General features: G+C 38.3%; 1 protein-coding gene across 2 annotated transcripts in view; it reads left to right on the forward strand.

The window, feature by feature from the left end:
* LETM1 (leucine zipper and EF-hand containing transmembrane protein 1) overlaps window positions 1–13,315 on the forward strand; it is a 79,873-nt gene that overhangs the window by 9,791 nt on the left and 56,767 nt on the right. For both annotated transcript variants that reach the window (XM_069071161.1, XM_069071152.1), the window contains exon 2: window positions 7,810–7,867. In XM_069071161.1, coding sequence (XP_068927262.1) covers window positions 7,810–7,867 — 58 coding nt within the window. The remainder of the gene's footprint in view (window positions 1–7,809; window positions 7,868–13,315) is intronic.

The raw sequence follows: 13,315 nt of genomic DNA on the forward strand, positions 1-13,315 counted from the left end.
AAAATATCCTTACTGGAAATTTGAAGACCGTTTAGTTCAGCCCCATCATTTTACAGAGCAGGAAAGTGAAAACCAGTACTAAGAAATGACTGAGTCACAAAGAACCAGAGATTGGATTTCAACCAAGGTCCTATGTTGCCAAATCCTGGGTTCTTCACGCAGCATAATTGAAAATAGGCTGCTGAACTAATTTATTAGAATTGTTTTAATGTCTTTTTTGTAGATTTCAAATTCTTTGGTGTGAAAAGTCTTGTATTCATGACTCTGTAGTAATGATATTGTTTATTGCATCCACTGTGCCATGAATAACATAAGACTTGTATTTTTCTGTGAACTGAGTTACCCAGACTTCACAGCCCACAGTTGACAGTGTTAGGCCATCAGCAGTCCAAGAAAATTCTGACTCAAGATGTCAATAATGGAGAGTATGGAAAGCTCAACTCTCTTTAATTTGTACTAGATATGATTTTGGGAGCAGGTTAGGAGGAGGTTTGATCCAGAGAAGTGATTTTATCCATGTAGAGAACTCTCACTCATAGCTGATATGACACAATTGGCAACTGGTATTTGTAGTTTTAGTCTTAGAAAGTTGCCTGAGAAAGTCTGCTGGCCTCCCCCCTCTCCCCCCACTCCCCCATAGCTACTATGTGTCAGATGTAGGACTTGAATCCCCACTTTTTGATTCTAAGGCCTGCCCAGCCTATTGGCACATTGCTCCTCAGCTTTAGTGCTAGTATGAATCAAACTGTTTCCCTATGTCCAGGTATAATGCTTGTGGTACTTCTCTTGCTACTGTTTAACATAGTTTTTATCAAGCCATTGTTATGCTTGTTTTCCTAAGATCACTGTTATAAATAACTCATTACATCAGATATGTTTTCTCCTTTTTCTCCCTTAATAGATATGACTTTAAAATCCCTTGGTTCTTTCATATTTGGATATTTTTGAGAGCTTACTATGTATCCCTATGTATTCAGAGGGACATTGACTTATTAGTATTGGATCCCATGAAATTCTTTGGAATATGGCAGATATTTTAACACATTTTCTATTGAAATCGTTTTCACAGCTTGTCAGTTTATTAAGTGCCTCCTATATATGATATGCTGTGCTCAGTGCTGGAGAGAAAAAGAAAGGCAAAAACAAACAAAAACCAAACAATCCCTGCCCTCTAGGAGCTCATAGTCTAATGGGGAAGACAGTATGCAAACATCTCTGTACAAACAACATGGATACAGGGTAAGCTGGAGGTAATCAACAGAGGGAAGGCACTTTGATTATGGCAGGCTGGGAAAGGCTTTTTCTAGAAGGTGGGACTGGAACTGAGATTTGAGGGAAGCCAGGAGACAGAAAAGAGGAGGCCTGGGAGATAGCCAGTGAGAGTGGACCCAGCTGGGAGTGGATTGTCATATATGGAGGTGTAGCAGCAAGCACCCCAAGCGTCCTCAGGGTTTGCAGCTACCACAGGTTCTTGGATCTGCTTTGTTAAAGGAAAGCAACTCAAAATGGATTAACAAGCTTACTTTAATCAGTCAGACATATATCGTTTACCTTGTTCAGGAGAAAAGGTCAGCACCCTGAACCTCAAAGTATACAGGCATAATTATCAAGACAGAAACATCAAGTAGGCAGATTTCCAAACTGTCCAACCATTACATCCATACCCAGTCAACATCTGGGTTTCCACATTCTGGGTTTTTCAAAGCCGGGGGACTCTCAACAACGGCTTCCCAGAATTCAGATCAAATCACAGAACATTTCTCAAAGTGAGTCCCAAAACAAAGCTACACATCAGTGCTTATATAGCCTTCTCCTGGCTCAGAGAATGTAACAACCTTTTTGACCCACTGGCCAATCAAAAAGTATCTACTGAAAAACAAGCCTCCCTCCCCAGGCTTCTGGTGCACTTTAGCCTAGGGGCAGGGAAGATCTTTAAATCTGCATTTCCATTACAGGAGGACAGTGAGGAGGCCAGTTTTCTAGGATCATAGAATAGTTGGAGAGGAGCAGAGGGGAAGAAAAGTAGAAAGGGAGAGCTTGAAGAGCTTTAAGATCTAAACAATCATTCAGTAAACATTAAGTATCTACTGTGTGCCTGGCACTAGGAATACAAAAAGAGGCAAAAGGCAGGCTTTGCCCTCAGAGAGTTTAGAATCTAATCAGGGAGATAACATGCAAAAATATATACTAAACAAATAATACAAGATAAATAGAATAGGAAATAATAAAAAAAGGGAAGGCAAATGATATACCAGATAAATAGAATAGGAAACCGGAAAAGGAGGGAAGGCACTTAAATTAAGAGGGATTGGGGAGGGCTTCCTGTAGAAGATGGGGTTTTAGCTGGGACTTAAAAGAATCCCAGGAGGTCAGTAGTCAGAGCTGAGGAAGAGAGATCATCCTCAGCATGGGGGACAGCCAGAGCAAACATCATTTTCCTGTTTGATCTTGGAGGATAGGGAGACACTGGAGTTGATTAAACAGGGGATGACCTTCCCTTTAGGAAGAATAATTTGACAGTTGAGTGCAGGAAGAAATGGAAAGGAAGGATGGGTGCTTTAATTTTGGTTATAAGGTGCCAATATTTTCTATTATATTTGTTGCCTTTCAATGTTGTCTTTATTAGATTCAGAAAATTGGGGGTGGGCAAGGCAATTGGGCTTAAGTGACTTGCCCAGGGTCACAGCTAGTAAGTGTCAAGTGTCTGAGGCCGAATTTGAACTCAAGACCTCCTGACTCTAAGGCCAATGCTCTATTCACTGCACTACCTAGCTGCCCTGATAAACCTGTTTTAGAAAAAGAAATTGGAGGAGCTGAGTCAAGATGGCAGAGTAGAAGCAGGACCTGCGAGTGGCTCAGGCTTCTACCTTCCCCAATCAATGTAAAAAGGGGACTCTGAACAAACTGGAGTTGCAGAACCCACAAAATGACACAGAGAATTAAGTGTGACTGATGGGAAAAGAGGGACAGTTCAGGTGAGGGGCAGCCCGGGAAAGGGAAGTCTTACCTAGTTGGGACCAATGACAGGGATGAGCCTATATAATCTTTGTTTTGCTTCTCTGAGGTGTGTGTGTATGTGTGTGTGTGTGTGTGTGTGTGTGTGTGTGTGTGTGTGTGTGTGTGTGTGTGTGTTCGCGAGTGTTTTGTCCCATGAGGGAACGTGAACACCTGCTTCTCCGGAGAAACATCATTAAAGGATCTTTTCCACTCATAGACTGATTTTTGTTTATAACACATACTTGTGAGAAAGTTTGCCACAGACTTGTGGGGTTTGTACTAACTATATCATTTAGTAAATATTCCTTTATAAAAGCTAATCAAGTCTCTTTGACTAATTGATGTCAACTAGTAGTGGGAGGGGGGAGAAAATGGGAGGATGGGGAATGCACACTAGTGGGGAGTTGTGAACTCTATGCCCCTAGATGCTAAAGAGAGACTGAGTAGCCAAGCTCTGGGGAGTGTGAATGTGAGTGGGCATGAGAACTCCCAGAGTGTAAACATGCTGCATCTTTTATGTATATGCTTATTTACATGTTTCCTTCCTTAGACTAACAACTCCTTGAGGGCTGGGTGTTTTTGCCTTTCTTTGTAACTCTTAGTGCTTAGCACAGTATCTGCTATATAGCAAGTGCTTAATAATTGGTTATTGACTGAGGTATGACCTCAGGGTTGTTTTAATGATCATTTCTCTGTTAAGTCATTTGTAAACATTTTCTTAGTTATTTGTTGATAATTTGCATTTTTCTTTTGAAAACAAATTTTATATTCTTTAACCATTTGTATCTTGAAGAACTGCTCTTATCAAGCATCTCTTATAAACATCTGACCCCAAAATTTCTACGGAATTGCCACAAATTTATAAGACTGCATCATTTCTCAATACAAAAGTGATCAAAGAAGGTGATGGGGGCAATCCAAAGCCTTTGGTCCTTTGTGAAGGTCAAGTCATCCTTTAGCCTAGGGGAAATGAAGAGACCAAGACCAAAGTTCATTTTCTCCCTTTCTACGTGCAAATTACAGAAGTAGAAATAAAAGCTATCAGCAGTCAAATAAAAGTACTCTGAAGCGCTAATAAAAGAAATGCACATTAAAACAGTGCTGAGGTAGTATTTCATACCCATCAAATTAAGCAAGACTTTTTTTTAAACTGGAAGAACCTATTTCTTCAGTATAGGGAACTCCATCTGCCATTGCAAGTCTGCTACATGGAGCCTCAGAGAGTTTAGTTTGCCTGGGACACTGAGGGGTTAAACACCTTGCCTGGAGTCATGTGGCCAGTATGTGACAGGCAGGACTTAAATTCGGGTCTCCCTGACTCTGGAACCAGTTCTCTAACCATTCTGCCATGCTGCTCCAGCCAGGATCATAAAAGATGACTAATTGGAGAGATGGTAGAAGGACAAACACAGGAAGAAGCAGAACCAAAAAAAACCCTGCACAATGACAGGTGGGGTAAAGGAAGACAACTCTGGAGAGAATTTAAATCAAATACAGGGGCCAGTGTTGGCTCAGGTGAGTTCTGTCCCTCCTCTGAAGAAAGGAGAAAGAGGTAGTATCACATGCCAATTGCTACATAAGAGCTCGATACTTAACTGGCTACTTTTTGTTTTGAGGGAACGAACCACATAGCAAAAATCTGTTTATAGGAAAGTGACTCTCAGTTTTAAAAAATTTAAGGGTGGAATTCAAAGAAAGGCAAAACCAACAGCAGCTCTCCAGGAGCTCACCTTGGTGCTGGAAGTCCTTTTCCATTCATGAGGTGCTCCAGAAGTTTCTCTTTTAGGCATGGTATAGTTTCTTTGGCTTCTTGTGTAACATTGAAACCACTTTTTTTTTTTTTCCACTAAGGCTCCAATGCTGAGGCAGGACACTGTCAGCTGTTAGGACTAGGAAGGTGATGGGGTTAATCCAAATTGTTTCTTCCTTTGTGAAGTTCAAGTCATCCTTTTGCCAAGGAGGAATGAAAAGACTAAGACCAAATTTCCCTTCCTTCCCTGGCAATCCTCCTTCCCCCCCCCCCCCCCCCCCCCCAGATTCCTTCTCAGGGTATTTGGCCAGACTACTTCCCTCTTTCTTCTCTGGTGTACAAATCTGATTCTGATTAGCCTGGTTTTATATAAGCTCTATGGGGTATGATGGAATCTCTTGTGCAATCATGACATACTTCCTGTAACTTTAGGGAAATGGTTGAAAATCCAAATACGTTTTTTTTGCCTGATATCTGTATCAGGTTAAAGAGCAGTGAGTGATTTTGATCTTATTCTTTTACATTGTTGTGTTTGTCCATTGTTTTCAAAGAGGACCGTGACCATCAGGGAGTCACCAGACTCTTTTTCTCCTTCAGAGCCATATGGGTCCAGTGGCCAGATAGTCATCAATACAAATGGGAATGGTGCAAAAGTCTTTCACATACAGAGCAGAAGGGGGAAGGAAATAGCACCTTGGGGGTAGGAATGGGAAAAATCTTATCAAGTTAACTAGGATGGTAAAATTGGTTGTTGGAGGGGCTTTGTGAAGAATTTCACTGCTGGTAGAACTGTGAAGTGGTTCAGCATTCAGTGAATCAGTTCGGCAACAAGTATTTATTACTACCTGCCAGGCAGATAAAAAGAGAGGCAAAGATGGTCCCTGCCCCCAAGGAACTCCCACTCTAATGGAGACAGCTGTGGGCAGGTGTGTACATTACATCTGAATGAGATCGCACCCCTTAGGACTTCTTCATTGCTGTTTCCTTGAGCCCCCACTGGCTTGTGTCCTTTCCCTTACTTACTGCCATTGTTAGGGGCCAGTTATTGGTGTCTTAGGTAGCTTTTTACAGAGGGATGTTTCCTTTACAACTAACTGTAACATGAACAAAATACAGAAAGAAGTTCTCTATACCAATGAAATTCTAGTTCTAGTCTCTGCCCCCTGCTGCTTGACTTTTGGCTCCTCAACAAGAATTTTACTTTATCTTAATTTTTTATCTTGTATCCTTGAGTCTAGCCACTGGAAATGCTTTAATTTGCTTAATCCATTTGTGAAAGATGCGGTGATTTCATCAGTGCAGGAGATTCCCTCCATTAGGTTAAGGTCACCAAACTTCTTTAATACTCTGAGTGGCCTTAATCTCCCAGAGATAAAGTGACATATTTGTATATGGTCACATAACTTAGATGTGTCAAAAGCAAGTGTGACTCAAAGGTGAGTACTCTACAGCATTGACCCATGCTACCTCTCTCATATTTATTGAACTAATAAAAACAAATGGATTTTATGACATTTTAGTGCTTTATTATCTTTTTTAGATCCTCCTAATAGGTAGTTATTATTGTCATTTTGAAAATGAGGCAAAAACCCTTAAAAGCTTCAGTGATTGACTGATGGTCACATAGCTAGGCCATTTAAATTCAAGTCTTTTCCTTTTCCCTGGGCTGCTTCTTTAAGAATCCTGCCTTAGGGGAAGGGGAGGAATGTTATTCTGGGCCTCAGTTGCCTAATGAAAGGACTCTTTTGTGGGGCCAAACCCCTGAGGATGTTAATAATCTGCCTAAAGTCATTCTTCACTGGTTCAACAACTTCTTCCCAGTGATTTAGAACCCCAGGCTGTCTCATTCATTATTCAAATTCCTCTGAACCCCCTTGTCACTTTATTCCCATAGTCACTGGCCCAACCCATCCATGCACATTCTAAAGCTGCCTATGCCTTCTGTGCTCTTTGGAATGCCTGTTCCCTAGTCTTAAAAAAATGCTTTTAAAAATAAAAAATGGTTCACAAAACCAGTTATTTAAGAGAACATCAATAACTACCAACTTACAGGCCTGCTGAGAATTATTAGTGGTATACTTGATGAAAACAGGAGGTAGTATTACTGGCAAGTTTTTGTAAGCAATTTTCTACAATAGATCACACCTTTCTCTTCAAAATTAATTGAAGGATAAAGGGGAATATAAGAGCCATTTGTGCTTATTGTCTGTTATGACAAACATTAGATTTTCCAATAAGAAATCTTAAACATGCACATGTTAAGATCATACAAAGTTCTTTGGTTACTGCAAACAGAGTGTGTTTGCCAAAGGTGCTTACTACTGTCATGAGGAACGTTCTGTTCAGAATCCCAGTAGAAAGAAGGACTCCCCCAAGACTGTGAGATCCTCTAGATGCTCTCATTTGCTGATAACATTTTTCTGATTGCATCAAGCCTCTGAATAAGAATGAGATCCAGGCTTACTTAAAAAGAGGACAGCTTAATAAACTTCATAGGAAAAAATCAGAATTAAGTGGCGATTGTTTTTATACACAATCTAGCTCGGAGAATGGAATGTCTGTTGAATTAATACATCATCATACATATATTGGACAGGTACTACTGATGGCAGTGAAGTGAACCTCACTTTGAATGGGAAGAAGAGAATAGGCTAGCTTGCAGTTTGTTTAACCATCTTAAAGGACTCCCTGATACAAAAGCACATTTTAAAATAAATGTTCTCTCAATGATGCTTTATGGTTGTAAATCTTGGAAGAATACAGTTTTTAAAAGCTAAAAGTTACAATGATGCAAAAGGTAGTGTAGAGATTCATGGTGGACTAGGTATGCAAATAGACTGTAACATTTTTAACTATAATCTATCTGCAAGAAGTGGTGCAAAGGAAATCAACCAGGAAACTTGCAATTGGGATTAAACTAAACAATAATTTTTGAACTTACATAGTGATTTCTTTACAATAATTCACTAAATATTTCTTTTAAAAGATTTAAATAATTTTTTATATAAGTATAAATTTGGAGTGATTGGGATCTAATTTTTTTCCTTTGTTTTTGGTTTTAGGTAGTCTGGGAGACCGTGCTTGTCTTAGTTGTACATCTCAGAATTTGATAAACCATACGTAAGTAAAAGTTAAAAATTTTATAGTTCTTTGTAAATTCCTGACAATTTAACAATAGTGTGTGAGGGAGATTTCATTTTTCTTTATTGTTATGAGAGAGACTTAGAGGAACTACTTAATCCTTTAAAAAAACAAACAGCAACAAACCTTGTTTGATTTTTTTTGTTTATCCTTTATTTTTTTCTTATTATCTGGAGGTGTCATTACATGTTTTCTTGTGCTACTGATAATACTATCAAATATTTATTTGGGCTTTCTCATAGTCTGATGTGTATTTCATGTTTTGGCTGTGTGTAAACCAGTTGTCATGGGTAGCGTGTTTGTGATCAAATGAACAATGCCAGAATTGTGGTCATTTTTGATGGATAATATACTAGGAAGATAATATTGGCTTGATGACCCATAAGAGAGATAATTTCTTTTTAAAAAAATTATTTTTGACATTCTTTTCTTTTAAAATTTTGAGTTCTAGATTCTCTTCCTCCCACTCCTCACCCACCTACAGAGAAAGCAGAGACTATAATATCAGCTATATATGTGAAATCATGCAAAACATAATTCTCTTCAGTGAGTTTTTGTACCTCCTTTTCCATTTGGCCAAATCTGCATTTTAAGACATTTTTCAGTGAATTTTTGTACCTCTTTTACCATTAGGCCAGTTGTGTTTTTTAAGATGTTATTTTCTTCAGTACTTCTTTATGCCTCTTTTATGAAGCTGCTAATTCTCTTTTCAAAATTTTCTTGCATTACTCCCATTTCTTTTTTTAGTATTTTATATTTTCACTCAATCACATATAAAGACAATTTTTAGCATTCATTCTTCAAAAATTTTTAGTTCTAAATTTTCTCCCTCTTTCCCTCACTTTCTCCCTCTGACATGGTAAGCAATTTGATATAGGTTATATCAGTCCTGCAATCCTGCAAAACATTTCCATATTAGTCATGTTTTCAAAGAAGATGGAGACTAAAAAAAAAGCGCACAAAAAAATTAAGTGAAAAATAGTATGCTTTGTGCATTCAAATTCTATCAGTTCTTTCTCAGGATATGAGTTATTTTTAATCATGACTCATTTCTTTTCCCAATTTTTCTTCTGTCACTCATCTCTTTAACGTTTCCAGGAATTCTTGTTGAACTTGGCTCCAGTTAGTATTTTTCTTTGAGGCTTTCCTTGTAGCTGTTATCATATTGTTCTCTTCTCCTAGGTTTATGTCTTTCATCTTCCCTGCCATTGTAGTAGTTTTTTATGGTTAAGTTCTTTTTTGTTTGCTCATTCATTTTCCCAGCCTATTTCTTCACTATGAACTTTATGTTTAATTTGGGCTCTGCTTATGTGGAGATGCGGAGGAATTGTGCTAAGCTTCAGTTTTTTTGTGTGTGTGTTCCTGTTTTCAGAGCTGGTTCTGGGGGTCTGTAAATCTTTGGTGCTTCCAAGGTGGTGTGATTTTGGGAGAAATATAGTCACTTCCTTCCTGGTCTGTGCTCTGGTTTTTACCCAGGAAGGGCCCCTGCTCTCCTTCAGCTGCAAGTGGTAGTGCTCCTCTTGGCCCTAGAACTGTGGCCAGGGCCTTTGCTCCGTTGTGATAGAGCATAAACATGCCTCTCTATCTTGGAACTGCAACCCAGAATTGTATATGGGCAGTAGAGTTGCCAGTCAGCACCAGCTGCACCCAGTGCCAGCAAAGGATTCCCACAATCTTATTTTACTAAGTTGTTTCCACCTCTAGCATCTTCTGAACTGAGAACTCCTGAAGCTGCTATTGTAGCCACCTTTGAGGCTTACTGCTAGTGCTCCTGCTGTGCTCTGGGTCTGTGGCCACCTTTTCCTGTGGGCTTCCGAAGTTGTCTTAGACTGGAAGAATGTTGTCTTTTGTTGTTCTGCCACTCCAAAAAGTTGTTTGGAAGGGAATTTTGGGCGAGTTCACCTGGGTCCTGGCTTCTTCTTTGCCATCTTGGCCCTGCCCCCGTGGAGATTATTTCTAGAAAAGATTCTTTAGAATTATGTCTAAAATGATGGAAGTTTAAATTTTTGCATCTTATGGCATCTTTTCCCAGAAAGGTATGATGATTGAGTCATAGGAGACAAAAGAGAGGGAGGTACTGAACAATTCTGAAGTTTTTAAGATGGTGAATTAGTGAAAGAAATAGCTAAGAGGAATAGGTTGTAAAATGCTAAGTTAAATTGTAGGCAAGTTGAATTGGAGGCGATGGTCGGACATCTTAAGTGGAGGTGTCCTGTAGGTAGTTGAAAATTTAGAGCTGGAGCTTGGGTCTGCTAGGGTTAGAAATTGATAAAAGCAATGTGTTTAAAAAAGTAAACAGAATTTATACATCTAAATGAGGGTTAATCCTTTAAGATTATTACCTTGTAAAGTAATATATACTTATAAACAGCTGCCATTTTTCAAAACATTTTCAAAAGACCTTTTTTTGAAAATATCTGAAGTCACATTCTTTTTTTTCTGTATAATCTTTTAAAAAAATTTTCCACTTAATAGTATTTTATTATTTTCCAATTACATGTAAAGATAGTTTTCAACATTCACTTTTATAAGATTTGGGGTTCCAAATTTTTTTCTCCCAGAATTCTCCCCCCGCCCCCTCATGGCAAGCAATCTGTATAGGATATACTAGTCACATTCTTTTTGGATGTATTCAATGGCCAAAATATTTGCTCTTTTAAGGTAGACTTGAATTTTGGTTGGAGCCTAATCTGATGAAGAAAGCTGGTGATTAAGTTGAGTGATAACCTTTTAATTAAAAAGTGAGATCTAGTAATATAATGATGAGATTTATTTTGTTGTATGGCTAATAAACTGGTTCTGAAGACAGTTCCAAAGGAGAATTTCATCATCTTTTGAGAAACTGTTAAAGTGTTCATGAATGAATGAAAACATATTTATTAAGGACATGCTATGTGCAGAAAAAGCAAAACAGTCCTTGCTTTTAGGGAACTCAAATTCTGTTTTGGGAAACAATAAAAGCACAGGTGAGTGTGTTGGATGACATTTGGCTGTCTCAAGAAAAATTCCAGCCCCTATTGTGCTTCCCCCCCCACCTTTCCTGACCTTTCTGCAGCATTGGCTTATTGTATCCTTGTGGTAGTCCCAGTTTTGAAAAATAAAGGAAAAACTTTATAGAATCAGGGACTTTCCTACTAATCAAAACTACTAATAAATGAAAACTATCAAATAAAGGAAAAACTTTATAGAATCAGGGACTTTCCTACTAATCAAAACTACTAATAAATGAAAACTATCAAATCTTTCTCCTGTCTTTTCTCTCCACTCAGGTTTCATTATATTGCTCTCCTGGTACTACTACTGGTCTGATTATTCTTCATACCCTTCCTGTAGGAGTTCCCATAGCTCTGTCATAGACCTTCTTTCTATATACCCTCTTTAAATTTATTATATTAAATTCCTATTTATGCAAATGACCCCCAGATCTACATTCCTAACTTACTACTTTTCATAACTATAGAATTGCCCTTTATTGACAGTTGTGCGCTAGACCTGTGTGCTTCACCTGGACATGTCATCAGCATGTCAAATTTAGCATGTCCAAAATGGAGTGCATTATCTTATCCCTTAACTTGACCTTTTTCTAGATGTTGCCCCATCTCTGGTGAGGGCACTGTCATCCTTCCAGTGGCCCAGGTTTGTACCCTCAGTCATCTGGATTCTTCCATCTTCCTAATCTGCCTAATCTCCTTTTCCCCTCCCCTTCCTCCAATATACAATTAGTTGCCAGAACTTGTTAGTTGTACCTCCCTAAAAATTTTATATCTCTCCCTTTGTCACCATTCATTTGACCACTATCCTTGTTTACCACTTATTTCCTGCATTATTGCAGGATTCTTCTACTTGCTTCCAGTCTCTTTTCTCCAGTCTATCCTTGACACAATTAGCAAAATAATCTTACTTAAACATAATGACCTGGTTATTTTCCTGTTCAAGCATTTGGTGCTGCCAGGGTTTGATTTTACCAGAATGCTCCTAGAGTCAAATGCAGATTTTTCAGCCTGTCACTTAAAGGCCTCTACTCTGCCTCCTGGATTCTTTTCCTCCAATCTACTGTGAGCTCCTCATTACTTAGCAAAGTGCCTGGCACATAGTAGGCACTTAAATGTTTAGCGACTGACTTTTCAGCCTCCCTAATGGAAGAATATTCATTCAAGAACATTTAGTGCCCAGTTTGTTAACTATATTTGACATTGCCTAGGGATAGTATAAAAATAATGGTTTCTGATCTTCAGGAGTTTACATATAAGGACCATTAGAAATTATAATCTTGCCTGAAAAGATTGTTCATTGAATCATACAATAAGGAAGTTTGTTGCTTGTAAATTTATAGAGAGATACAAAGCACTGATTCCTTAATGGTATTAAAAAGATGAAGTCATTTATTTCTGGTGAATTGAGTGCATCTGTTGTTGCATAGAATTATAATGGGAATGGGTATGGAAAAGAAAAGCTGTAGCTTTTAGGAACTATGTAATAATAGATGTTGCCTTTTGCTTTTTAATGTAATTTAGCTACTACCTTCAGTTACCGACTATATCCATTTAAATAAATAACTCAGTATCAAAATTCTGCTGTTCCCTTTTTAAAAATAATTTTAAAAATCTTTTATTTATTTGTTTTTAGTTTTCAATATTCATTTCCACAAGATTTTGAGTTACAAATTTTCTCCCTGTGTTTTCCCTACCCTCATCCCAAGATATTGAGCCTACTGAATACTGCTTCCCCCAATTTGCTCTCTCTTATATCCTCCTCCATCCCCCTCTTTACTTTCTAGTAGGGCAGGATGAATTTCTATACTCCAGTGCCTGTATACCTTATTTCCCAGTTGCATGTAAAAAACAATTTTGTTTTTAACATTTGTTTTTAAAACTTTGATTTCTAGATTTTTTTCCCTTCTTCTCTCCTCACCCACCTTCACTGGGAAGACAAGAAATTTAATATAGGTTATACATGTGTAATTATGCAAAATGTTTCCATAGCAGTTATATTGTGAAAGACTAACTGTATTTCCCTCCATCCTATTCTGCCTCCCACTTATTCTGTTTTCTACTTTGACTCTGTTCCTTTTCAAAAGTATTTGCTTCTAACTACTCTCTCCTCCAATCTGTGCTCCCTTCTGTTATTCCCCCCTCTTATCCCCTTTCCCCCTACTTTCCTCTAGGGTAAGATACCCACTTGAGTGTGTATATTTTTCCCTCCTTAAGCCAAATTCAATGAGAGTAAGGTTGACCCATTCCCTTTTACCTTCCTGCTCTTCACCTCCATTGTAACAGTTTTCTCTTGCATCTTTTATATGAGATAATTTATCCTATTTTATCTCTCCCTTTCTCCTCCCATTATATTCCTCTCACCTCTTAATTTTATTTCTTAGATATCCTCCCTTCCTATTCAACTGATCCCATGCTCTCTATGTATGTATATACA

Source organism: Petaurus breviceps, unplaced genomic scaffold, assembly GCF_028583685.1.
Source record: "Petaurus breviceps papuanus isolate PSGF00001 unplaced genomic scaffold, PetGlider_PUasm1.0 140, whole genome shotgun sequence".
NCBI lineage: Eukaryota > Metazoa > Chordata > Mammalia > Diprotodontia > Petauridae > Petaurus > Petaurus breviceps.